Source organism: Bactrocera dorsalis, chromosome 6, assembly GCF_023373825.1.
Source record: "Bactrocera dorsalis isolate Fly_Bdor chromosome 6, ASM2337382v1, whole genome shotgun sequence".
Lineage (NCBI taxonomy): Eukaryota > Metazoa > Arthropoda > Insecta > Diptera > Tephritidae > Bactrocera > Bactrocera dorsalis.
Window position 1 is genome coordinate 3,314,658 of NC_064308.1, and position 26,861 is coordinate 3,341,518.

The 26,861-nt window shown below is 37.0% G+C and overlaps 2 protein-coding genes across 16 annotated transcripts in view; one reads left to right on the forward strand and one right to left on the reverse strand.

The window, feature by feature from the left end:
• The window catches only part of LOC125779099 (glutamate receptor ionotropic, kainate 2), a 2,985,835-nt gene that overhangs the window by 1,868,087 nt on the left and 1,090,887 nt on the right, over nucleotides 1-26,861 (forward strand). For all 15 annotated transcript variants that reach the window (XM_049459577.1, XM_049459571.1, XM_049459583.1 and 12 more), the window contains one exon: nucleotides 19,350-19,454. In XM_049459577.1, coding sequence (XP_049315534.1) covers nucleotides 19,350-19,454 — 105 coding nt within the window. The remainder of the gene's footprint in view (nucleotides 1-19,349; nucleotides 19,455-26,861) is intronic.
• LOC125779175 (uncharacterized) lies at nucleotides 12,788-14,274 on the reverse strand. The gene is made up of 2 exons (XM_049459816.1): nucleotides 13,664-14,274; nucleotides 12,788-13,585 (listed from the first exon to the last, which is right to left on the reverse strand). The coding sequence occupies exon 2, from the start codon at nucleotides 13,508-13,510 to the stop codon at nucleotides 12,839-12,841; it is 672 nt and encodes a 223-aa protein (XP_049315773.1). The 5' UTR covers nucleotides 13,511-13,585; nucleotides 13,664-14,274; the 3' UTR covers nucleotides 12,788-12,838.

The window sequence follows — 26,861 nt, forward strand, 5'->3', positions numbered from 1 at the left end:
ATGTTAGGTTTGCTTTTGGGTCTAGCCGGGCCCATTGGTACTCTATATGACAATCCAAGTATCCCTCAAAATGAGGGTTAAATATACATATTATATATGTATACGTATGTTTGAATGGATATTGTTCAAGTTAATGTTTTTTTTGTATACCCGAGTTTTTGTCTTTCAATAAACGTAATTTGTGAGTTTTACTTAACCGTTCCGTTTAGTTATTTACGTAAAGTTACGATTACCTTTGTTTGAAAATTAATTAAAATTTATATCAAGCTATTGCATAGCTTCTAGCGCGGGGACCGAATCCAGAAATTCCGTAACAAAAAAACCTTACGCTATTTTGTGCAAAATGTCGCACACCGGTGGCGCTGTGGGGCGGGAATAACAAAATGCGGTGACTAAAGATGTTGCATACCACAAAGGCGCTAGCGTAAAGGAAGTGTGTGCATATAGGATGACTCATTAAGAAAAATATTTTCCGTGATATGTTGCACACAGGTGGTACTGTTTATCACTAAATAATAAATTGGTGCTTCGCAAAATGTGGCATACCACAGAGGCGGTAGTGTCTGGATGCAGGATGACTCATGAGCAAAATATTTTCTGTAAAATGTCGCACTCAGGTGGTGCTGTGTATCATGAAGAAATAAATGCTCTATAAAAATCGTAGCAAATTCACCTGAAGTACTATGCGCCCATAACCACGCAGTAGGGGTGTGCCCCAACTAAAAACTCGAATAACTCCGCCATTTATGAACCGATTTAGAAGAATGAGGTGTCGTTGGAAAGCTTATCGCTTGAAGATTTTTATTTTTTTATTTATTTAACCTTCATCCAACAACACTATTTTACATACGTATAAAACAACTGGGGTGATGCGTCACCCCACTGCTTTTATTTTTAAATAAAAAAATATTGTTTACAGATCTCATTCATGTTTATTTCTTAACAAGTTCCTTTCTTCATTAAGAAGCGTTAAAAAAAAATAATTTTGTTCATATAACGGTTATTATTGTTATATATTTGCAATTAAATGCACGTAAGGCACAGATTTTTTCGGTGTTCGGGACACGCTGGCAAATGGCATTTTTCGCAAACAACTTTAACTTTTTTGTCCCGATTTCTTGGGCACAGTGCACATCTCGCCTGCTTTTGTAATTTTTACGGCGGTTCGTCTGCAGAAACTTCCTTTGTGATGCCCAGAATATTCCGAATACTGCTGGCTAGTTCTCTAGGTAAAATTGTTTGCAAATGGCGCTCCATATGCGATCTGGCTAATTGTAACGCCACCTTTTTTAAGTATTCACTACGCATCTTTGCTGCTGAAATATTTGGATGATTGGTGTCAAAATACAGAACCATCGAGTTTATACCAGCTTGGTCAATCATGGCATAAAAGTAACCGAGAGGCCAATCACAAAGAGCAACATGGGGTGACTGATCACCCCAGCAGAACTTTTTATTGCGATTATTGCAAAATTACGACTTACCGCGACAAGAGCATGCAAGCGACTGATTGTTCTCACTCTAATTGAGGAATAGATCAAGCGACAGAAACATACAACAAAGGAAACAAGAAATATTTACAGTTATCTACAACCGTCGGGTGACCCGTCACCCCTGTTGTCGTTTGAAGGTTAATAATTGAAAAATTTGTTTTCTTATCGGTCACCACGCTCAAAAAGTGTAACTTGAATTAATACCAAAGAAAGAGAAATACTACATGAATAAAATAAATAAATAATTATAATGGCATAAGTTGATACAAAATGCTATGCAATAGCTTTACCGCGGCAGTCCCCGAGTGCCACACGTCTTTTTTTTTTAATAATTTGGTACCTAGTGTAAGGTAAAGAAATGCAGATTCTATGCCGTATGTAGGCATAAGGTATGCTTCTATATTTTTCAATAGAAGGAGAGCGCGAAACGGAATTGAAAAAAGTTCTTTTCCTTTGTGCTGCTAAGTATGTATGTTCGTACGTAAGTAAATATGCACTGCAGTCCTGCTTATTACTTTGTTAACACTCCAGTGGTCGCGCCCCTTTTTGTGCCGTTAGTAGTCGCGCGTACTACATGTGTAGAACATTTTAGACATAAGGGTTTGAAACGAAATATTTGTAAATAAAAAAATTTGTTTTAATAATAATAAGTAACAGTTTATTATAAAACCAAATCAACCAAAAAATATTCATTTTAAACATATTAGGAACTTAAAATCAGACTTCTTGCGAATAGTTATTCGTAAAACGTAAAAGTATATACACAAGTGGTCTACTATTGTAGTACGCGCGACTACTGGAGTGTTAAGCAAAAGGGGTACTGCCGGAACCTTTTAACAAGTAAATATTTGAATTTTTCTTTATTTTTGGTAATTTGGTTGGTTGATGTGTGGTGGTGGTTTTAAGTACGTAAAAGTAAGCTTCTATATTTTTACACACAGTTGCAATCAAAGTTAAGTGAACATTTATAATAGAAAGCTTTATGAACTTATTTTTTTTTTAATCATAGCTTTTATTAAATTCATTTCTACTTATTTATTAAACGTATTATACATAGTTTATTATAAGTTAGAACTTAAACCATATTATGTTAATAATAACAAAAAGTAATAAAGAAATTTCCAGAAGGGAAAATAGAATGAATCAAAATTAAATGAACATGTAAATTTTGGTCTTATAAATAGGAGCGTTGTTCTGTTGAAGGATAAAATCCTTGACATTAAATCGCCTAGCTTCAGGAATGATGACTTCGTTTATGAAATTAAGATATACTTGGGCGTTAGCTTTGCTTTCAAGTACCACTTTTTTGCCTACCCCTTCTGCAGGAATGCAGGTTTTACACACTTTAATGTCAATGATTCGCCTTGTTTACGCCACACATACATTTGGTCACCACTGTACTTCATTCTTATCATTGAATCGTCCGTCCAAAGAATTTTTGATGAGATTATTTGGTTTCAAAACATGGTCTGCATAAAATTTAATTTGCCAAGTTGACCTTGTTTATGTAAGGAATCTTCCGTGGTATTCGACCGAACATACCAACGTCGTGTAAGCGTCTACGAACCGTAGGCAGAGACGGTATACTTTTCCCTCCCGCCACCGGTGCGGAATAAAACCTATTCGACGTAGAAACATTTATAATTCTTGAATCAACACGTTTTGATGTAATTTTAGGTCTTCCTGTGGAAAACTTACGAGCGATTCGATTCTCATTCATGAATATTTTTGTGGACTGCTGAAGGAGATTTATTAAAAGTTTTTGCTATTGATCGTATAGTTTCATCTTTTTTATGTAAATAAACAATTGCAATGCGTTCTGAAGTACTTAAACGTTGTATTTTCTCTATTACCGAATATCTCGGGAAGTATTAGTGATAGCGATTTTGAACTTAAACCTTTTTTGTAGAAAATAAAATTTATTACAAGTTTGGCATGTACATTTTTTCTATAGCTCCTGTCATTTACAAGATATATACAAAAATGCGAATTTCGTGGAAAAGTCAGGTTTAGAGCTCCGTACTACCTCGCCGGTTACGACTTTGCACTTTGCACTGGACACTTTTGTAGGGGGAACAATTCTGATGCGTCTAAAGTCAAATCGATACCATCAAATACCTCTCAGCTATAAGAATTTAAAGATAAAAAATCACGATTTTAGTGTATTTTTAGTGTAAAATTTTTACAAGCCTTGTTCAAAAAAAACACCCTAATGTATATGTATATATAGTTAAAAAAACACCCTAATGTATATACATATATACATTATATGTACCGATCCTTATTTTGTTCATATTGGTCAATATATTTATTTGGTATCACGTTAACCAGATTTGTTTTCACATAAAGATAAATTACATTAAGGGTATTCGTTTAAACGTATAATGTTACCCATCGCATAAATTTATGCAAATACGCAGTGTGTTACATGAGCGCACTTCAAATTCCTTGTGTAAATGCCACTTATGTATTAAACAGCTGTTTGGGTGTCAAAATATTAAAATGCCGAAAGTTAGCGAAAAAGCAAAATTTATTAAACTTTGGGACTAGTATTTGATGTGTTAATGTTGAAGCTGTTTGGAAAACATGACGGTAATTGTTTTGCGTCAATGCTAAATTTTTTAAAGGCGCATATATATGTACATAAATATGTAAATGATTTCAGAAATCCAACGCAAAAAGGAAGATGAAATTATGGAAGATTTTAGCTTTGCATTGGCAGCTGCTGCATATTTTAGATATGGATCTACATTTGTTCATCATTCTGTCCCGAAATCACCCAACTTTTTAATAGATGTATTACCGCATTTGGATGAAAACAGGTTTCGAGAAATTGTGCGAGTCAGCAAAACCACATTTGATTTTATCATTGATCTGATAAAGGATGACGAAGTGTTCAATGGTCCACGTTCATGTAAACAGTTCCCTATCCAAATGCAATTGGCTGTAGTAATGTACCGACTGGGTTCATGTGGAGAAGGAGCAACAATTACTAAAATTGCTAGTTTGTTTGGTATTAGCGATGGTGGAGTAATACAGGTGAGCTATTTACATATGTATCGGTTAAAATTTGTGTTTCAACTGTATTTTAAATTTCTCAATAGGTCATGACCAACAGAGTATTTGATGCAATTATTAAAAGGAAAACTCAGTTTCTGTTTTAGCCGGACCCTGTAGAGCGTAGAGCATTAGTTGTTCAAACACTCAGTGAGCTACCACATTGTGTTGGCTACGTAGATGGAACGGAGATAAAATTGGCGGAAAAACCCACTGTAGACTGTGAAGCATATTTTTCTCGCAAGCATATATATTCACTTAAGGCTCAATGTGTGTGTGACCGCAAACTAGTAATTCGTCATATGGTATTGGGGTATCCCGGTAGTGTTCACGACGCTAGGATATACAACATTTGCGAGCTGTCCACAAACGCCACTGAAATGTTAACAGGATCAGAGTGGTTAGCTGCAGACAGTGCATATAAATTAACTTCGAGCCTTATTACTCCTTTTAGAATAAACGCAACGGAAGGCACCTTAAATTCTGTTCAACAGAACGTTCAGCCAGTACCGAATAAGAATTGAGCATTGCTTTGGTTTATTGAAAGAACGTTTTAATAGCTTGAAAGAACTCAAAATTCAAATAAAGAGTGATAATTCGGTAAAGTTTGCATGTCGGAGGATATTAGTTTGTGCGATATTGCACAATATTGTATTAAAAGAAGACTACGGTAGTTTTGATGTTGACGAAGAAAGCATTAGTGAAAACAGTGAAGCTGACGAGCCTGGGGATCAAAACTTACCAACAGTTGAAGGTGCATCTAAGCGCCTTATATTGTTATCACTAATGGAAACTTAAAAATAAAGTATTGAAACTCATGTTTACATATCTTTAAAATCCATTAATATATGCTTTTATTTACAAGAAAAATAAAAAGTGCTTCTGTACCTATTAACATTTACACCCCTATTCTGTGGACTTGACAAATTCAACATATTTCTAATTTGTCAAATTTTTAAATTTATCAAGCAGTTGGTATTCTGTGTCTGAAATAAAAAGCTCTTTTCTTTATAAGTTGTTAAGATGTCAAATGCTCTTGACAGCAGTGCTCGTTACGAATTAAATATCAGATTGTGCATCTTGTTGTGAAAATGGAAGATATTTTACTTTTGTTATTATTGTTAAACGAAGATGAAAATTGTGAGAATAGGAATCGCGCGCGGCATTTAAAAAGTTTACGCGACGATAGCAATCCGTTTTCTTTGAGCGAGAATACCTTTGTGCAAAATTTTCGATTAACTCGTGAAATTTGCCGCCGCCTAATTGATGAACTGGCTACACATGATAATCAGAAAACGTCACTACCTTTAACTGTAAGGGTTCTAGCAGCTTTGAACTTCTTTGGACACGGATCATATCAGAAATGTGTGGGTAACAATGTCAACTTGCCCATGAGTAAGTCATCCCTTTCGAGAAGTGTGCGAGCTGTAGCAAAACTTATTGTGAAGGTGAAGGGAGGAGAAATAAAGTTTCCCAGTTCAATAGAGGAAGAAACTTTTATAAAAACGGGGCAAGTATTATTGTAATACAAATAATAATATGCTAATTTATTTGAAATATATTCCCGATTTTTTAGAAAATATGGAATAAAAAGCACCATAGGAGCAATTGACTGCACGCATATTGCTATCATTGCTCCACCATCAAATAATGTCGAACGTCCTCTTAATTTATATTTAAATAGAAAAGGATTCTACAGTATCAATGTTGAAGCAGTAAGTTTTGTTTTTGCATGCACATACATATATGCCAATGCAATTTTTGAATGCATTGTTTTTTAGGTTTGCGATCACCGATTATGTTTCACATTTGTAAATGCTAAATTTCCGGGTGCAACACATGACTCTAGAATTTGGGCAACTTCTGACCTACGAGAACATCTCATTCGTCAGCATACTAATACGTCTGAGCAACAACGGAGAGATTCCTGGCTTCTTGGCGATCAAGGTTATCCTCTAGAACCGTGGCTTATAACACCAGTGGGAACACCTAATACCCATAAAGAGCAAAAATACAACAAATTACATGGTTCTGCAAGAAACTGCATAGAGAGAGCATTTGGTGTTTTAAAATCTCGCTTCAAATGTTTGTTGAAGCACCGAGTTCTACATTATTCACACGAAACTTCCGCTTTGTTTGTTAGTACTTGCGTTATATTCCATAATATAATGACGAAAGCAGGCATTACGTTCAACGAAATAGATGACGGGGTTGCAGAAGACTTTGATTCTCCAATTAATGATTATAACTCTTCACAGTACATGCGCGAAGGTGAAAGAACAAGATCAAGATATATATCAACTCTTTAGTTATATATGTATATAGAGAAGCCAATCCATATACTTATGTACATATATAAATGTTCTCACAATTCGACTTTCGAAATACACTACTTACTTCCATTACTTATTTATCCTTTTTGTTAAAAGAAAACAAATTGAAATTTGCATTCCATTTTTTTTTTATTCTATTATAAAACAAAAAAACAAACTTATTAAATTCAATAAATATTAATTAAATAAAAATATTACACATACGTTATTTCAATTTTAATTAAACTTATATATTATTATATTATTATATATATTATTTTACATTATTAGAAAACGATTTTATTAGTTCTGTTATAGAACTAGTTAAATCTAAAGTGCCCTGGAGACGATCAAATAATTGCGTCAAACACTTTAATTGTGTTGGTGTCGTCGGCTCTCGTCGGCTACACGTACGCTACACCGACTTGTTGTCGGCTCTGTTTGATGAAAATCAAAAATTTTTGATATTTCTATTTGACGGACGATAATTTGATCGTCTCCACTCATGTTTGACAAGCATGACTCATTTGCAGTGAAGACTTCAAGCGAAGAGGACATACATACTTGCGGAAAAGTGAAGTGAAGCGAAAAAGAGTGAAGTGAAGAAGAAAAAAGTTAAGTGAAATAAGCGTAAAATTTTAAAATAAATAAAATCAAATCAAATAAATTAAAATAATAAAATAATTAAAGTAAAATCAAATAAAATAAAATAAATAAAATAAAATCAAATCAAATAAATTACAATAATAAAATAATTAAAGTAAAATCAAATAAAATAAAATAAATAAAATAAAATAAATAAAATAAAATAAATAAAATAAAATAAAATAAAATAAAATCAAAACAAATCAAATAAATTAAAATAATAAAATTTTTCATTTTTTTTTTTCATAAGAATTGCAGCACATGCCAATAAAAGATAATCATCATTCGACGATGACATGACGACCGTTCGCTACAAGATCAAAAATAAACTGATGTTTGACGTGTTAATTTGAACGTTTGCGGGCAATACACGATTGAACATCACTAACACATATGCACTGTTTGACGCAATTATTTGATCGTCTCCAGGGCACTTAAGCCTGCAACGTTGAAGATTTGACCCTGCGATTTATTAATGGTCATTACAAAAGATATCTTTACCGGAAATTGTAAACGTCTTCCAGACATGACTTTATAATTTCAGTACAAAATTTACTCAGTTCTATATGTATGTATTATTAACTATGCACAAATTGCCACATTATTATGTGCCGCAGTAAAAAATATGTAAATACTTACCATTTAGAAACATAAGAAAATTACTGTTGTAATATCTTCAAAAATATTCATATTAAATCAACAATGTATTTAAGGTATTAAATTGGATAAGGTTAAACGCTGTATTGATTAAAATCGCTTCGAAAATAAGCTATTAGTTGTCGTAAAAAGTAAATGACAAAAAATGTTATTGTGGGTGTAGTCGTTGGAATCGATAGCAAATTTAACGCGCTCCGAATCAATAAAAACTATTCAAAAACTGTATTTTAATTTTTGAACGTGAACAGAGCGGTTTATTTCGCTGAAAAAATTTAATGTACATATAATCAGTGGTGTTGTGAAATCCAAGACAGAATTGCCTAGCTGTCAGAATTGAAAACCAATTCTGATTTTAAATGGTGTCACAGAATCTGATTGGATTTTCGTCTTTTCGAACATACACAAAACCAATATTCGAATCAGCTGTTTACCAATGTGACAAATATTGTGAATGCAATTTGAATAAAATTTGAAATGAGTTCAAACACAACACCCCCGAATTACATGAAATTCAGTACGGTAATAACAACATGAATTGAAAATACATACATACATACGTCCGACATTTAATGATGCGAGAGATTCGTACATATGTACTTACATACATGTGTACGTACCGAGTTCTTTCACCATACGATCTAATTCAACACGAATGAGGTGGGGTGAGCTTCCCACATAACTTCTAATGTTTCATTCGGTTGACAGCGAACAAACACACAAACAGTTTTCTTGGAAAAAGTGCTGCTCTTGTTTAAACAATTTTGGTTAAATAAGAAATGAATCAACTATTTTTTTTGATGCAGAACGAAAGTAAATATTTCAAAGTTTAACTTCAAGTAAGTTTCATTTTAATCGGCGGATTCGTTTATGATGTATGGCTGTGTAAACAAAAAATGTATGGTTTTTTACCACATTTTGTCCGAGTGCCACGCCCCCTTTATATATTTCTTCACATTATAATGACATAAACCTTCCGCTTCAGACAATCTATCTATTAAAAAAAACCGCATCAAAATCAGTTGCTTAGTTTTCAAGATTTAAGCATTTAAGGGGACATTAGGACAGAAAAAGTGACTTTGTTTTATAATATGTAGTGATGAAAACTTACCTGGTTTTCCAAGCTAAGATGCGTATGTGGTGTCGATGGACTAGCTGGATGGTGTTCGGGATTTGGCGTTGCATCTACCTGACTGCATATCTGTAGAGGACTACCCATGGGTGAAGAAATTGCGCATTCATCAGTTTGCTCAATAGGTGTCAAACCTAGGCTTTATACATTTTGTACCCCATCTACAGCAGCCGAACCGAATGTAGACAAAGCCATTTCTTCAAAGTTCGTCATCGGTTTGGAACTTGGACCTCCACCTGTGAGCCTTTGGTTCATTTTCAACCGCCTTGCACGAGTGCGCAGTTGGCTTTTCCAAACGCCTAACGTCTACAAATTAACACAATATAATAAATAAACGAAACATAAACTAAAATGTTACCTCTTTCCATTTTGCAGCACTTCGTGTTGGTCCTCTGCACGAATTAAGCTCATCTGCCAGCTGCTGCCACAACTCCTTCATCTGTTGAGGCGTTTTTGGGCAATTTTTCCCCGTACCCATTTCTGGGTGTGCTTGGCAAAACGAAACATATGCCTCCAGTTGCTCGTGCGTAGCTCTATCGTGTTTGGGTTTACTACCAAATAAAAGTTAAATTATAAATTTTGTTAATAAATAAAATTTGAAAACTTACGTTGCAGAACAGTCCATTTTAACGAATAATTTGAATAGAAATCAGCTGTTTTCTATTTACATTATTTTGTTCACCATACGTGTGGGGAAAGCTTTACGAATTGAAGCTTTTACTTTTAACAAGATTGCCACAGAATACCAAAATATATCTCGCTTGATAAATATTTGAGTTAATTGTCAATATTTTATTAATTTGTCAAAAGCACAGAATAGGGGTGTTAGTTACATTCAAATATACAGTATGTCAAGAATGAGTTTACACATGGAAAATAAACACACTTTTTCAATTTCAGTAGCAAAATATATTGCTTTTTACTTTAGTTTAACTTATCTTTTTGTTCGATTATATTTACATACAGTATTTACAGTGAATTGGTACAAAAAAACGGAAAATTCAATTGAAAAACAAACAAAATACAACAAAAGCAAATATCATTCAATTTTGTTAGTGTCAAGAAACTCTTTTCACAAATGATGACACGGGCTTTTATATTAAATATGTTAAGTAATAATTGTGCTTTAATATAAAATTAATATTTCGTATGATAACCCTTAGCATTTATAACACATTGCAGCCTTTTTTTCATGGAATGAATTAACTTTTCCATATCGTAGATGTTAGGTATATTCTGCCACTCTTCCAGAATTGCAGTTTTAAGTGCTGTCATGTTCTTTGGCTGCCTTTTAGCAACTTTTTTCTTTAAAAATTCCCACAAATTTTCTATGGGGTTTAAGTCCGGGCTCTGAGCAGGTGTATCTATTACTTTGCCGTAGTTATATAGAAGCCACATCCTCACATTATACTCCTTATGTTTAGGGTCGTTATCTTGATAAAATTTGAAATTTGGCTTGTTGTCTGCTACAAAGCCAAATTTTACAGAACTGCTCCACAAATTGGCTTTTAAAATTTGTAAATATTGTTTAGCATTCATAGTGTTTTCTATGAAAGCCAAATTTCCCACGCCTTTGCTTGAGATACATCCCCAAATCATGACCGACATTTTGCCAAATTTAACGGTCGGAATGATGTTACGCCTTTCTAGGGAAGTTAATGCCTTGCGCCATACTCTAGGAGGCCCATCGTTGTAATACAACATCATCTTGGTCTCGTCGCAAAATATGACATCATCCCAATAGTTCACAGGTTCCGAAATTAGTTTTTTAGCAAACAAAATACGTTTCTCAACATTTTGGGTAGACAACACTGGTTTTTTGACAGCACATCTTGATGCATATTCGTGTCGTAGCATGGCCTGGCGCACAGTTTCATGAGAAACCTGAATATTGCACTTTTCGTTGAGTTCCTTCGTAAGAGCCCTAACCGAAATTCTTGGATTTTGATCAAGTTTCCGTGTCATTAGGCGCTGTGCCCGGTCAGTAAGTTTTAATCTAACGGGTGATTTTTTTGAGGTTAGGATTTTCATGCATTAGTATTTGACAGATCACGTGGGATTTCAGACATGGTGTCAAAGAGAAAGATGCTCAGTATGCTTTGACATTTCATCATGAATAGACTTACTAACGAGCAACGCTTGCAAATCATTGAATTTTATTACCAAAATCAGTGTTCGGTTCGAAATGTGTTTCGCGCGCGTGTTTTGTTCAGCGATGAGGCTCATTTCTGGTTGAATGGCTACGTAAATAAGCAAAATTGCCGCATTTGGGGTGAAGAGCAACCAGAAGCCGTTCAAGAACTGCCCATGCATCCCGAAAAATGCACTGTTTGGTGTGGTTTGTACGCTGGTGGAATCATTGGACCGTATTTTTTCAAAGATGCTGTTGGACGCAACGTTACGGTGAATGGCGATCGCTATCGTTCGATGCTAACAAACTTTTTGTTGCCAAAAATGGAAGAACTGAACTTGGTTGACATGTGGTTTCAACAAGATGGCGCTACATGCCACACAGCTCGCGATTCTATGGCCATTTTGAGGGAAAACTTCGGACAACAATTCATCTCAAGAAATGGACCCGTAAGTTGGCCACCAAGATCATGCGATTTAACGCCTTTAGACTATTTTTTGTGGGGCTACGTCAAGTCTAAAGTCTACAGAAATAAGCCAGCAACTATTCCAGCTTTGGAAGACAACATTTCCGAAGAAATTCGGGCTATTCCGGCCGAAATGCTCGAAAAAGTTGCCCAAAATTGGACTTTCCGAATGGACCACCTAAGACGCAGCCGCGGTCAACATTTAAATGAAATTATCTTCAAAAAGTAAATGTCATGAACCAATCTAACGTTTCAAATAAAGAACCGATGAGATTTTGCAAATTTTATGCGTTTTTTTTAAAAAAAAAAGTTATCAAGCTCTTAAAAAATCACCCTTTAGGACCTCCTCCTCGCTTTGGTTCAAGTCTTCCCTCATTTTCCGCACGATTTATCACATTATACACTGTTTTACGTGTTACAGAAAACATTTCTGATAATTCTCTAACACTTTTTCCTAATTGGTGATTATAGTACAATAGTTGGACCACTTCAAATGATAACCTTTTGCCCGGCATATAAACAAAACAGTAAGAGGAATATTAGACGCGAACAAAGCAAAAATTAATCACCAACTGATTGACAAAATCATTTGAAATATCATTGCGTAGAATAGTTAACGGTAAATTACCGTTGATCATGTAACACATGCTAATATAGTGAAAAAAACGAATAGTGAAAAGAGTTTCTTGACACTAACAAAATTCAATGATATTTGCTTTTGTTGTATTTTGTTTGTTTTTCAATTGAATTTTCCGTTGTATGTAAATATAATCGAACAAAAACATAAGTTAAACTAAAGTAAAAAGCAATATATTTTGCTACTGAAATTGAAAAAGTGTGTTTATTTTCCATGTGTAAACTCATTCTTGACATACTGTATGTATTTTACTATGAGATCTTTTAAATTTGCGAAAAAAGTACCATGTGAAATCTCTTAAAGTTTCACATTTATTTGGATTTTAACTTTAACTCTAGTTCAAACATTTTAATGCGTTCTTCACTAGCAAGTTTCAGTTTTTCAATTTCCAGTTTGGTTTCTTTTTCTGATTCAGTTTCAATTCTTTTCATTTCTAATTGATTATTCAGTTCAATTCTTTTCAACTCGATCTCATTATTTTCTTTTTCTTTTTCTAATTCTATTTTCTTAACTTCTAATTCCAACCTTTTCTCCTGAATAAAAATCAATTTATTGAACGGGGCTTCACCCTTTCTTTTTGGTTTTTTTGTTGAACTTCTAAAGTCCAACGAACTTTGTGGTGTAGAAGTTCCCGCGGCGGCGGCACTGCAATCGCTACTTATAGGTAATATTGGGTCAACTAAATCCTCACAATCGAGCGCACATAAGTCGTAGGAATCGATGGTATCGTTTAACGAACTATCAGCACAAGGGGAATCAGTCAGTACTTCAATGCTGTCAGTGCTTTCAAAAATTACTCCGTGATTTACATTTTTGCGTTGCCCGAAGATAACTTCCAGTAAGTCAAAGTTGGGACAAATTTTGTTGACATGCGCTGATACGCTTGACTCGTCACCATTAGCGAGTAGTCCAGACCCAGTTTTGTTTTTCCAGGCTGCCGCGGCAACGTATGACGATTTGAGATACCTCATTTTGCTTTTCATAGCTACGCAAAGGACAGATTGAAGTGCCGGTGTATTTTGCTGCAATTTTTCGTAAAACCTTTGGGAGGTCGGTTTCTGGAAGATATGCGTAAATTCGTGTTAAAACAAACATACATATGTACCTATACATTTTCACTTTTCTAAAACCCTTACCTCAAAAGATTCTGGACTATCTTTAATTGCGTCGGATACTGCTTGCAACAGCTGCAGGGACTGCGAGTCTGTCCAGCGATGGGACGGTTTCAGCCGTAGGCGCTTTTGCTTTATCTTTTTATCCTGAAATATAAAACAATTACAGTAATTAAATAAAATTTATGTTCCGAGTTTCATTCTTACCTTTTCCATTTTAATTTTCACAATAATATTCATCAGCTGGTCGTTCGGAAGGGTTGCTTTTGCAATATCGTAAATTTACAAGAGTTCTTTACACACTGACATTGGTGCGTAATGTGTTTAAATGAATTTCCATATAAGTTGCTGCCAGATTTTTACGCGTTCGTAAATATACACGGTTTAAGAGGTTTACGGGGCCTTTACACGTTTACACGAATACTCTTATTATTTATACGCGTAGAATCGCGTAAACGGTAACTCGCGTAAAGTCCACGTACTGAGCTTATCTTTTTTTCCAAACCCAACCGTTTGTTTAGCAAGAAAAACAATTACTTTATATTCCCCGAATTTCTATGTAACAAATTATTGTCGGTGTCGTGAGGTGCATACGTAGTTTGTCATAAACGTTTGAGCTTGTAAGTTTTTTATAATTACTGCGTTAAAAAATGTTAACAAAGCAAAAAAAAATTCTTGCAAATCAGATTAAATTTGTATCAAAAAGCTGAGATTGAAGGTATTCATGGAAATCGATTGGCGTTGGATTTTAATGTATCTAAGGCGGCCATCTCAAAAATAAAGAAAAAACGCCATGTAATTATTGAGGCAGTGGCAAACACACATGGAGTGCCAACTAAGAAAACCTTATATAAATCGGAATATCCCGTTCTTGAGGCAAGGTTGTATAAGTTCTTAAGCCAAAGACAGCGTAATTGTGCAATGAGTGGTTCAATTGAACCATTGAAATGAAATGGAAATTTCGGACATGCAGCTATATAACGCAGATGAATCTGGATTATTTTATCGTTTTCTGCCCGATAAAACATTTGTCGCGGAAAACGAAAAGACGGCACCTGGCTAAAAAATAGCAAAGGATAGAATCACATTTATGTTGTGCGCGTACACAGATGGAAGCCATTTATACGAGTAACTGGTAAATAGAATATGCTAACTCGGAAAAGTATTGGATGAATTCAGAGCTATTCTTCCGCTGGTTCCATCATTCGTTTATTAAGCAGAGAAATTTTTTTTTTATCATTTTCAATTTTTATCTGTGCCAAAATATTTTCCAGGTTTGTAAATTTTCTGCTGAAAATAATTTACCACCAAGGGCATTATTACTGATTGACAACTGGACTACTTCACATAAGCCAATTGACAAGTTACAGTCAGATGATGGAAAGATTGCGGCAATGCTTTTACCACTAATGTGACAGCTATCTTGCAGCCCATGGATCAAAATCCTATAAGACTGCTCAAGTTAGGATACCGGGCTAAACTGTTATGGAACATTGTAGGACAAGAAAACATTCCGGTTAAAAATATTTTGAAAGGTCATCAATTCCTGATGTTATCTTGCTTCATAAATCAGCATAGGACGAATGCCAAGCAATGCGCTTATAAAAGCTTGGAGAGATATAAAACAGTGCGACAATAGCGAAGACGAAATTCCACTGCTTACATTGATTGGATCAGATACATAATTCTCACGATGATACAATTCGAGAGGCCCAATCGTTATTGTCCAAGGTGGGTGGTGTTGACGTCAGCAGTGAAGACAACGAAAATGGGAACGACGACCAAAATACGGAAGATAATGAAGATTTCAAAGTGTCTGACAATGAAGTTGAAGAACCAATTATCGAGGAAGATTTGCAACAACAGAGATTGACTTTTTCGGAAGCAGTTGACTGCATCACATCTTATTAATATGCTCAGGAATATTGTCAGCAGCTATTACACAAAAGAAAAGAAACAAGCAAGCCTCGACCACTTCTTTAAACCAGCCCTTACATATTAATATGAACCTAAGTATACATGTATCAGAGAACTGCAAAAATCACTATTTTCTTGATTTACTCATACGCGAACTTTTTCATTCAACCTAACTCACTGAAAAAACCAGAGTGATGAGTAAAAATCAACTAATTTTGCCGTACACATCATTCCGAGGATCTTGAGTCTTCGGTTCAAAATTTCTCACTCAATTCAACTCACTGAACAAAAGTCAGCGTTCAAAAAAATGAGCATGTGTTGACGAAAGCCTCATTCGGTTCAATTTGAGTTGATTGATTATGAGTAAACTATTAGCGACAAGACGACACGATGTGAGCGTGCATGTCTTCTTCTTCTTCTTTACTGGCGTAGACACCGCTTACGCGATTGTAGCCGAGTCAACAACAGCGCGCCAATCGTTTCTTCTCTTCGCTACGTGGCGCCAATTGGATATTCCAAGCGAGGCCAGGTCCTTCTCCACTTGGTACTTCCACCGGAGTGGAGGTCTTCCTCTTCCTCTGCTTCCCGCGGCGGGTACTGCGTCGAATACTTTCAGAGCTGGAGTGTTTTCATCCATCCGGACAACATGACCTAGCCAGCGTAGCCGCTGTCTTTTAATTCGCTGAACTATGTCGATGTCGTCGTATATCTCGTACAGCTCATCGTTCCATCGGATGCGGTATTCGCCGTGGCCAACGCGCAAAGGACCATAAATCTTCCGCAGAACTTTTCTCTCGAAAACTCGCAACGTCGACTCATCGGTTGTTGTCATCGTCCAAGCCTCTGCACCATATAGCAGGACGGGAATTATGAGCGACTTATAGAGTTTGGTTTTTGTTCCTCGAGAGAGGACTTTACTTTTCAATTGCCTACTCAGTCCGAAGTAGCACCTGTTGGCAAGAGTAATCCTGCGTTGGATTTCAAGGCTGACATTGTTGGTGGTGTTAATGCTGGTTCCTAAATAGACGAAATTATCTACAACTTCAAAGTTATGACTGTCAACAGTGACGTGAGTGCCAAGTCGCGAGTGCGACGACTGTTTGTTTGATGACAGGAGATATTTCGTCTTGCGTGCATGTACAGTAACAATTTCTATGCAAGCCCCATGCGTTCCACGAACTGCAGCTTGTTGTTGTAGCTTGTTTTTGTTTTCGTTCTTCTCACGTTTCATCTGTGCAGAAAAAGTGCCGCTTGCTGCGCGCATGAGTAAAATCATACGAGTTGATTTTTGCGAGTTGAGTGTTGTTCTTGTTCAAAACAATGATTGTTGAACCGAATGAGCAAGTGTCCGAAATCATTACATTGAACACGAGCCGAACAAACTCGGAGTGAAACAAAAAATCGCACACACCCGAGTGAATTTAAAATCAACAACGAAAATGTGAGCGCATGCATGTTGGATCGGCTGAACCGAACAGTGTGATTATTCGGCTGTTGAGTGCGTACGAATGTTTTTCATTCAGCCGATGCCGTTCTCTGGCATGTATGTATAAACTAAAAAGTACAAATTAAGTAATTTGTTATGAGTAAAAGTGAGTCATGCAAATAAATTAAACTATATCATTTATATTATTTTTTTATTTTTATTTATTTTAATAAATATTGCCTAGACTTTTTCGATGGTGGTTGTTCGGGACTAGTGGCATCGCATTCATCGCTCTCATCAGTTTCTGAACCATACAGAATGTCAATGTGTGACTCCACTGCTGGCCCTTCTGCATCTCCTGAAAATTCCTTATCATCAAGATCGTCCCTGTCTTGCCACACAAGCTTACTCCACCAGCAAATTTCCGCAGTTATTGCACTCGGCGACTTTTTTCCTCTATATCTGTAAGTTTTTGTTTTATTAAAATGAGTTTGAAAAAATAAAAAATCAGTATTACCTCATTTCAAATGGCATAGCAACTTGATGATAGCGTTCACCTTGTTTATCAGATTCGGTAGCCAATTGTTTGCTGAAGTAGATGATGTAAATAATGGATTTTCAAGGACATGTGGACACCAATTTCCGAGAATGCTCTTAACATCCTTGCGACAGAAACATCGTAGTTGTTAGAACGATGCTTTCCCAACAAGCCTTCTATTACTTCTTTGATTGCCTGCCATGCATTCAATTCAGCGTCAATCAAAATATTGTTGAATGCGTCACTTTTAATCAGCTTTCGTATATCTGGACCATATAGTACGCCTGATTGGAAAAAATTAATTTGTTAAGATGGAAAACCATGGGAAATGAATGTGATATTATAACTTACCTTCTTTAATTTTACTTTCGCTGAGTCTCGGGTAAATTAGTTTCAAAAACAAGAAAACTTCATCTCTTTTGGCGACAGTTTTGATAAAATTCTTAACAATTCCAAGTTTATCTTCTCCTTCGTCACTAGAGGCTCACGAATAATATTGCCGTTTGTAACCTGCTGTGCTCTCTGAGTTTCCATCCGTGGCATGCATATTGGTCACCGGAAAATCGTGTGTCCCAATCGCACAAAAAGCACATATATTTTATATAGCCGCTTTGAAAATCGCAAAGCAGTGTGAGAAAGAGAAGAAGTACTCGTATAATGACAATGCATGTTTTATGTGAACATTACAGGACCAGTGTTGCTGGATTTTTTATGAATTAAAAAAATATATTTAAATTTTTAAGAAAAAAATACTTTTTTCCCTTCATACATTCATTTTTAACTTCGAAAGTGTTGCACATATAGGAAAACGGTATAGAAACAGATTAGAGAAACTGTAATTCTTAATTTTTCTAAATTTGTTTCATCAAAATCGGACAAGTGGTTTGCGAGTTATATTAAACTACGGTTTTGCCAAAATGTTACAACTAAGCGAAAAAACATCAAGATAAGGAAAAAATTTAAAAGGTCATAAAAAAACTGACACATACGAACGCCAAACCCTTTGAGGGTTTTACTGTACTGACCTAGTTCCATCACCCTGACTTGGAATTTCTCACCACCCAGATTAACTGTTGTACTGTGTTATTTGTATGGTAAGTAGGAATACAATAAATATTATTTATAAATACTATTTATTGTACGAGTATATTTATTAAATAGTAAAATTTTTTATACTGTTTGAATAAATTGTTAATAAGACTGCATTATTTATTGTTGCAGAAAAATCATTAAGTAATTTTGCGTCCGTCAAGAGCACAAATTTATTTTATGGATTAAAAATTGATAAAAATATGCTCCAGAGACCCGTTTCTACATGGGATGAAGATATTGCCTATTTAGAGGCGAAAAGTAAAGTGCTTTCTTTGACGGCAGTTAAAGATACAGCTGAAAGAGCTGTAAAACTTATGCAAGATTTTCATGGTTTGATCACTGCAAAAGAAGTGCTACGCTGTGTTCAGGAGCATAGAAATCTCTATCCATATTGTAAAAAGGGCCCTCAGAAGAAAATGTCCTGATTGATCAGTAATTTTATATTCTTTTAATAAATATTTCATAAAAATTAATATTTTAATTGATTTAGCTATAAAACGCCAAAGGTTAAAACAGCAATTTTCAAGATTTATAGAGTTCTGTCGGCACGGGTTGACGTGGGTAGATGAAATTTTGTATTTATATGTAATAAAGTCTGGATAGCTTAAAAAGAAAAAGGAGGTATGCATTTCGATGTCTAAAAAAATTTTTCTCTCATATAAGGGATACTCTAGTATACGTATATACTTGAAAATATATCTGCAATAAATTTTATTAGTAAGGTTTTTCCTTTTTAGCGAGCTGACCTGGCCGTTGCATCAATGACTATTAATTATGTCCGAGAGAGCGTCATTGATTTTACGAAGCCTTTCATGAACCTGGGAATTGGAATCTTATTTAAGGTAACGAGTATTTATTTTAGAAGAGTATAAAATTTTTACGTCCAATTAATAGGAGTAGTTCTAAGTATAATTTAGGATTAGTTGGAGTTTTAAGATTCATACGAATACATTTTATTTATAAGGTACTAGAAGATTCAGCCGCGCATGGCAAAGGCTTTGGTATACATCGAATTTTACTAAAATGAATTATTAAATACAGGGAAAATATTATTTTCAAATAAAGAGGAAATAGTTATTGCCGAAAACGGTTTTTGCAAATCTTAAGTAAATGGGCAACTTTAGCTTTCTTAACAATAACGTACATTCTGGCCTTATACATAGAATATTATTACTTACAATAAATTATAAAACTGCTATTTTCGAATAAAGACGAAAAAGGTTTCGTCAAAACTTAAGCCAATGGACAACTCTAACTTTCTTAAGAGTAACGTAGATTCTGGCGCTGATATTGAGAAAAGCTACAACAGGATCACTTAATTCCCCATTAAACTTCCCAGACAAATTGCTCGAAATATATTCTCGGTGATCTTTTTATTGACTAAACGTCAAGCAAAGTCTTAATGAGTAATCAGTTGTGTCGATCCCTCCCTATTTGGCAAAGCCTGGCGATGCAACTTTCCATGCGACTTTCTACTGGCCGTATATTTTGTGGCACATACGATATATTTTATTTTTCAACATAATGTAATCTACTTAATCCAGTGGATAAATTAAGTCAGTTGTTCTTCTTCTTCTTAATTGGCGTAGAAACGCTTACGCGATTATAGCCGAGTTAACAACCGCGCGCCAGTCGTTTCTTCTTTTCGCTACGTGGCGCCAATTGGATATTCCAAGCGAAGCCAGGTCCTTCTCCACATGGTTCTTCCAGCGGAATGGAGGTCTTCCTCTTCCTCTGCTTCCCGCGGCGGGTACCGCGTCGAATACTTTCAGAGCTGGAGTGTCTTCGTCCATCCAGACAACATGACCTAGCCAGCGTAGCCGCTGTCTTTTAATTCGCTGCACTATGTCAATGTCGTCATATATTTCGTACAGCTCATTGTTCCATCGAATGCGATATTCGCCGTGGCCAACGCGCTAAGGACCATAAATCTTTCGCAGAACATTTCTCTCGAAAACTCGCAACGTCGACTCATCCGTTGTTGACATCGTCCAAGCCTCTGCACCATATAGCAGGACGGGAATTATGAGCGACTTATAGAGTTTGGCTTTTGTTCTTCGAGAGAGGACTTTACTTTTCAATTGCCTACTCAGTCTGAAGTGGCACCTGTTGGCAAGAGTAATCCTGCGTTGGATTTCAAGGCTGACATTGTTGGTGGTGTTAATACTGGTTCCTAAATAGACGAAATTATCTACAACTTCAAAGTTATGACTGTCAACAGTGACGTGAGAGCCAAGTCGCGAGTGCGACGACTTTTTGTTTGATGACAGGAGATATATCGTCTTGCCCTCGTTCACTGCCAGACCCATTTGCTTTGCTTCCTTATTCAGTCTGTAGAAAGCAGAACTAATGACGCGGGTCTCTCATCCGAGGCTGTTTACACTTTTTCATTGGGGGTGTTTTTTACGTGGCGGGTCCCAAACCCAGCGCACAACCCTATGCAGGGGATGTTTCGCCTTCTCACTTTAGCTCGCCTTCAAACGGATATTCTTAGGCTACCCAAAGTATACTTGGTCGTGAGCTGCTTGAGTCATATGTAAAAGAATCGTTTCTGGCCACTCCCAAGTGAATGGCGATCAGAGATCTTTCCTCACTTGCGTGAACTTCTACACATGACTCCATCCAGTTGTTAGAATCTTAAAAATTGTGCAACAACCAATTGCAATAATAAAATATCGAGACTAAATATTGAGATATATATCATCCAATATTTTAAGTTGGATCAAAATACATACAGGGTAGCAAACTTTTATACTATTACTACTCGTTGATTTAGAGTATAAACGGTTGTTTGTATTGTGGCTCTTTTAGTTGAAATGTATTGTTTATAGGGTTATATCTATAACTGATCAGGCTAACTATCCGATTTGAGTATCTGTCCGCCCACAAATATATCTAAAACCATGCAAACTACTTCACCCAAATTTGGCACGAAAAACATTTTGACACTTCTAACAACAATGTGAAAATAGGTGAAATCGGCCATCCCGGCCCCCTAGGCGAATGTTCAGCCTAGTAATCGCTGGAGTTGTTGCAACTTTGCCACAACGTTGCTAAGTCCGGACGTGCGCCGGTAGTGTGGCCTTTGACGATGGCGCCTGGTGGGTGCTGCGTTTCGCGGACGCCATAGACGGGGCTAAGGAGGTGGTGCCGGTCTTCGTCGTTGTGCCACACGGCTGGGTTGCTGCGGTCTGCGAGTGGCAGGGGGCCGACCAACCTCACGTTTTGGGGTGCGGTGGAGCAGCGTGTGATGCTGCCTGCCACACAGTTGGCACAAAGCCCCAGAGTCACAGTCCTCAGTCGCTTGCGTGGGTGCCAGACAATAGTTGCAATGCCATGCGCCTGTGCTACCTGCTGCCGCTGGATGGGTGACATGTCCTTGAAGAGTCCACAGTGTTGCAGTCGATGGGGGCGGCGACAAAGGGGGCATCGTATGCGGTGCGGCTCCGCTGGTGGTGACAGTGTGGTTACAGCTGCTCGTGTGCCATTACGAGCTGCAGTTGACGGTGCTGATGCGGTGATTGTACGCGGCGCCGATGTTGGGACAACCCTAGGGCGGGGAACACTGATGGCCGATCGCAGTGTTGGCGTTGGAGTTGACATGCTTTCTGAATCCACGTTTGCCTGTATGGAGAAAAGGTCGTGTTTGGTTGCAACTCATTTCTATATATTATGAAATTGTGCGATTTGTAACCAACTTTATTTGGTTTGTCAGAGTTTACTAATTTACCCATTATTTTTTAGTATCTTTATGATTTATCATATGTGCGATTGATTTTGGTTTTAATTATTAACGGATGTTTCAATTTCAGCGTGTAGGTATTATTGTACGGATTGTTCATTACGCGCATTTTCGCTATTATCTGCAGCGGATCAACTACTCGGATATGACCGTCGGAGTCATGATGAAGCTTCTCTATGCGACCAAGCCGCCATTCTGCAGGGGGGTCGTGTATTAGAACAAAATCTCCAAGCTTTGGCGCCTTTTCGGGAGTTTTCCAGCGGTACCTTTTGTGAAGGTCCTTTATATACTCTTCTTTCCACCGGCGGCTGAAATTATGATGGAGAATTTTAATTCTTTCCCACCAGTTTATTAAGGAAAGCAACTCCACGCCTGGCTCAGGTATGGCCAGAATGGGTGCGCCTTTGAGAAAGTGCCCTGGTGTAAGAGCTGTTAGAGCTGAGGGATCTTGCGAGAGTGTCGTCAATGGCAGTGAATTGAGAACGGCTTCAATACGAATTAATAACACGCGGTGTTCTGCGTGTAATAATAGTACGTGGACATAATTGAGATATAATGTGGCAAGTTGCGATCTCTCTGGTATAACAATGGGATGACGTTCGTTATACGTTAGGCTTGAATTGACAAACCGACAATTTGCACGAAGTAGACCCTTCGTATCTATGAATGGATTTAGTACTAGAAGTGAGCTCTTTTTATCAATCAGCTTCGATTCACTCAGTACTGATATCTCTTGGCTGAAGTAGCGCTCTTGAGTAGATGCGATAAGAGCGACGTTTGCTTTTTGCAAATCTAGGTGCATGAATTTGAGCATGTAAGCGATTACCCTGAGGGCTCGGAGGTAAGATGAAAATCTCTCAAGGATGTCAGTATCATCCAATGTTATGTGAAAGGAGTCGACCTTTCGACTTTCTGGGGCAATAATATTGCGCATGAGCGATTGCGGCCAAGAATCGGGAGATTCTGTTAACCATCAGGGGCCATTCCACCACAGGGTGGTGGTGGCAAAGGTGCAAAGGTTTGCACCCTCTTGTACCTAGATCAGCAGGATTGTCAGCACTGGCTACGTGGCCCCAAGCGGCTGATCCCACTAGGTCAAGAATTTGAGACGTTCGATTGGAGATATACGTCTTCCATGCATGTGGTGGGTTTTCCAACCAGGCTTATACAATCTCGGAATCGGACCAGAGATATAATTTATTTTTTGCCATACTCAGTTGCGTTTGCACTATGGATGCTAGTTTGGCAAGTAGTAGTGCGCCACATAGTTCTAGTCGTGGTAGACTTATGGTTTTTAGAGGAGCCACTTTTGCTTTTGCAACTAGTAAGTGGCTTGTGGTCGCCTTGTTGCTTTGCGTGCGAAGATATATAGTGGCGCAATATGCCTTTTCAGAGGCGTCACAGAAGCCGTGTAGTTCGACTTTGTGCTCTGGGATATAATTTACCCATCGTGGGATTTGTATTTGTGTGATATCTTTTAGATTGCTTGCGAACTGGGACCACTTTTCTAAATGAAGTGGTTTTACTTGCTCGTCCCAGTCGGTACCATCTAGCCATAATTCTTGTATCAGGAATTTGGCCGTATCATAACTGGTCCGATATCGCATTCCATTGGATGCCAGAGTTTTTGTTGTACTTTCCTTTTCGAAAATAAGGAAATTAGTGTCCAACAAATTTTCTTTTAGTATATTTCTTAATATAGTTGGGTGATTTGCCGTAATCTTTTTTAATGGAAACCCTGCGGATTTGAGGGCTTGGAATACTTGTGATAATGATTCGTATGCTTGTGGAAGACTGTGACTTCCAGACAGAATATCGTCTACATACGTTTGTGTTTTTAACACCTGGGTCGCCAGAGGAAATTCTGACTTGGTGTTTTCAGCCAATTCACGGGGTGTTCGAATGGCTAAGTATGGGGCACAGTTAACGCCAAAGGTCACTGTTTTTAGCTTGAAGTCGCGTAGTGGACTATTGGGGGATTTTCGGAAAATAATTCGCTGAAAATCTTGATTGTCTTTATGTACGACTATTTGTCTATACATTTTTTCGACGTCCCCGTTAAATACGTATTTGAATATACGCCAGTTTAGAATAAGCAGCATTAAATCAGGTTGGAGCGTGGGTCCCGTAAACAGGATATCGTTCAGGGAATTCCCCGAGCTAGTGGATCTTGACGCGTTGAAGACAACTCTTACTTTAGTTGTTTTTTAATCTGGCTTTACTACTGCATGATGTGGCAAGTAAAATGAGAAGTATTTGCCATTGATGATTTTTTCGCACGGGCTTACTTCCTCCATGTGATCTAAATTGAGGTATTCTTCCAACACACCATCATATTCTGGTTTGAGTTAACCTTTTTTAAGTAGGTTTCTTTCCATACTTTGAAACTGCTGTATTGCAGAAGTGCGAGAGTGACCTAAGGCGATTGTGTTGGGAAATTGTTGTTTTAGTGGTAGTCTTACTACATACCGACCATTATCTGATCTAGTAGTTGTGGCTTTGTAAAAGTCTTCACAATACTGATCTTCGGGGGTTTTGATTGAAATGGAGGGGAGTTCTTCTATCTCCCAAAATTTTCTCAATTGTGAATTGAGGTACTCGTTTGAGATTTCCTCAACTTGAATTGTCATTGTTGTGACTGGTTCCGTAACTAGTCCACTTAGTATCCAATCGAAAATAGTCTTTTGTGCCAAAAGTGTGTTTGAAATTTTCTCAATACCTTCGAGTATTATCTGTGGTATGAGATCGCTACCTAATAGAAAGTCTATTTGAGCGGGGGTGTTGCAGTTGGGATCTGCTAACTTAAGGTGTGAAACCTTTTCCCAATGTTTGCTATTTATATGATAGCTTGGAAGTATATTCGTTAGTTGCGGTAAGACTATAGCTTCTGCTTGTATTCTTATATCCGCTTGGGGGAAAATAGGATAATGGGGCAGATTTTATTAGAGTTTTGAACTACTCTTCCGCCCATTCCCGTAATTTTAAAGATGGCTTGTTTTGTTGGCAGGTTTAGAACCCTACTTTGATTTTCGCTGTGTACCGTTTGAGTTTTTAATGCCTTTAAGCAGCATGGTGTTTCTTGGCAATTTTGTGGATTTGGCACTTCGGGATTTGTTGTTGCAACTAAGCCCGCGGCTCTTTTGTCATTTGCGCTGTGTGGGAGTGAGCTGGAAAAATTTGTTATATGTAACATTGAATGATGTCTTTTATGGCAGTAAACGCAATTAAATTTGCTTTCGCAATCTTTAAGCATATGCGCATGTGACAGACAGTTGGTACATAATTTTTTCGTTCTTACGAAATTGTTTGAATCCCTAACATTAATTTATTTGAATTTTTCGCATAATTTTAGTTTGTGACCTCCTCTACAAAGTTCGCATGACGTTTGCTTATATTGTTCGGATGTGAACGATTGATTTTTAAAAAAGCTTCTATTTAAATTATTGTGGCTACTTGCTTGGGGTCTATTGAAGCTTCTATTGAGGTCGTTTTGAACGTTTTTCGTTCTGATTAGTTTTTTAACTACCCTTTCTGCAATTTCGTATTGGGTTGTAAGAAATTCCTTCATTTGCTGCCACGTTGGGCACTTTCTTCGCGATGAGAGCGATTGCTCCCACAAAAGTAACGATTTTTCTGGTAATGCAGCTGTGCATATATTTACCAGAATGGGGTCCCAATTATCTGTGGGAATATTCTGTGTCGATAAAACCGACAAACAATTTGAAACAGTGGATTGAAGCTTTATGAACTCTTCACTGGTTTCCTTTTGAATTTTTGGCAAGTTCATTAAAATTGTTATTTGCTTATCGACCAATATTCTCTCGTTTTCATAACGTGCTTTTAGAGCTTCCCAAGCAAAATTAAAATTTTCGTCATTGAAAGCGAACTGTTTCACTATTACGCCTGCCTGACCTTTGGTTTTGTATCGGAGGTGATACAATTTTTGTGCATTAGATAATTTTGGGTGGTTTATGTAAACTGCAGTGAACATGTCCCGGAATGACCGCCATTGTTCATAACCCCCATGAAAAATTTCTGTGTCACATGCGGGCACCTTGAGGTGGATGCCTGAACTTGCCTCTTGACTTTGTACTTGTGGCATCTCTACTCGCGGAAGTGGAGTAGGTGCAATTGCTTTAATTAGTAATAATTGCTTTCATTTCTTCAAATTGGTCTAAGCAATTTTCATATTTGGCGTAAGCCGAGGATTTGAAATTTTCTGGTAGATCTGAATCATCAGATTCTACTATTGTGTCATAAGAAGCTTGGAGACGTATCAAAAAATTGTCCAGATTTTCTTTTTTGATTTCTAATGCCGATTCAGAATTATCTTGAATCGGCGAAGATGAAAATCGAGTGCAGTATTTTATAAAACTATCTAATAATGTCTTTCCCCCGTTTTTTTGGTATCATCTTGCTTTGAGCGTGTGGCTTCTGCAGGTGTACATGGACTTTTTTCGTCCGAAATTATTTTTGGAATTTTCAGTAGTTGAGAACATTTAGATTC

What these genes read in the sequence shown, in the direction of transcription:
- LOC125779175 (XM_049459816.1), bottom strand. Translation starts at nt 13,510, where the DNA reads ATGAAAAGCAAAATGAGGTATCTCAAATCGTCATACGTTGCCGCGGCA.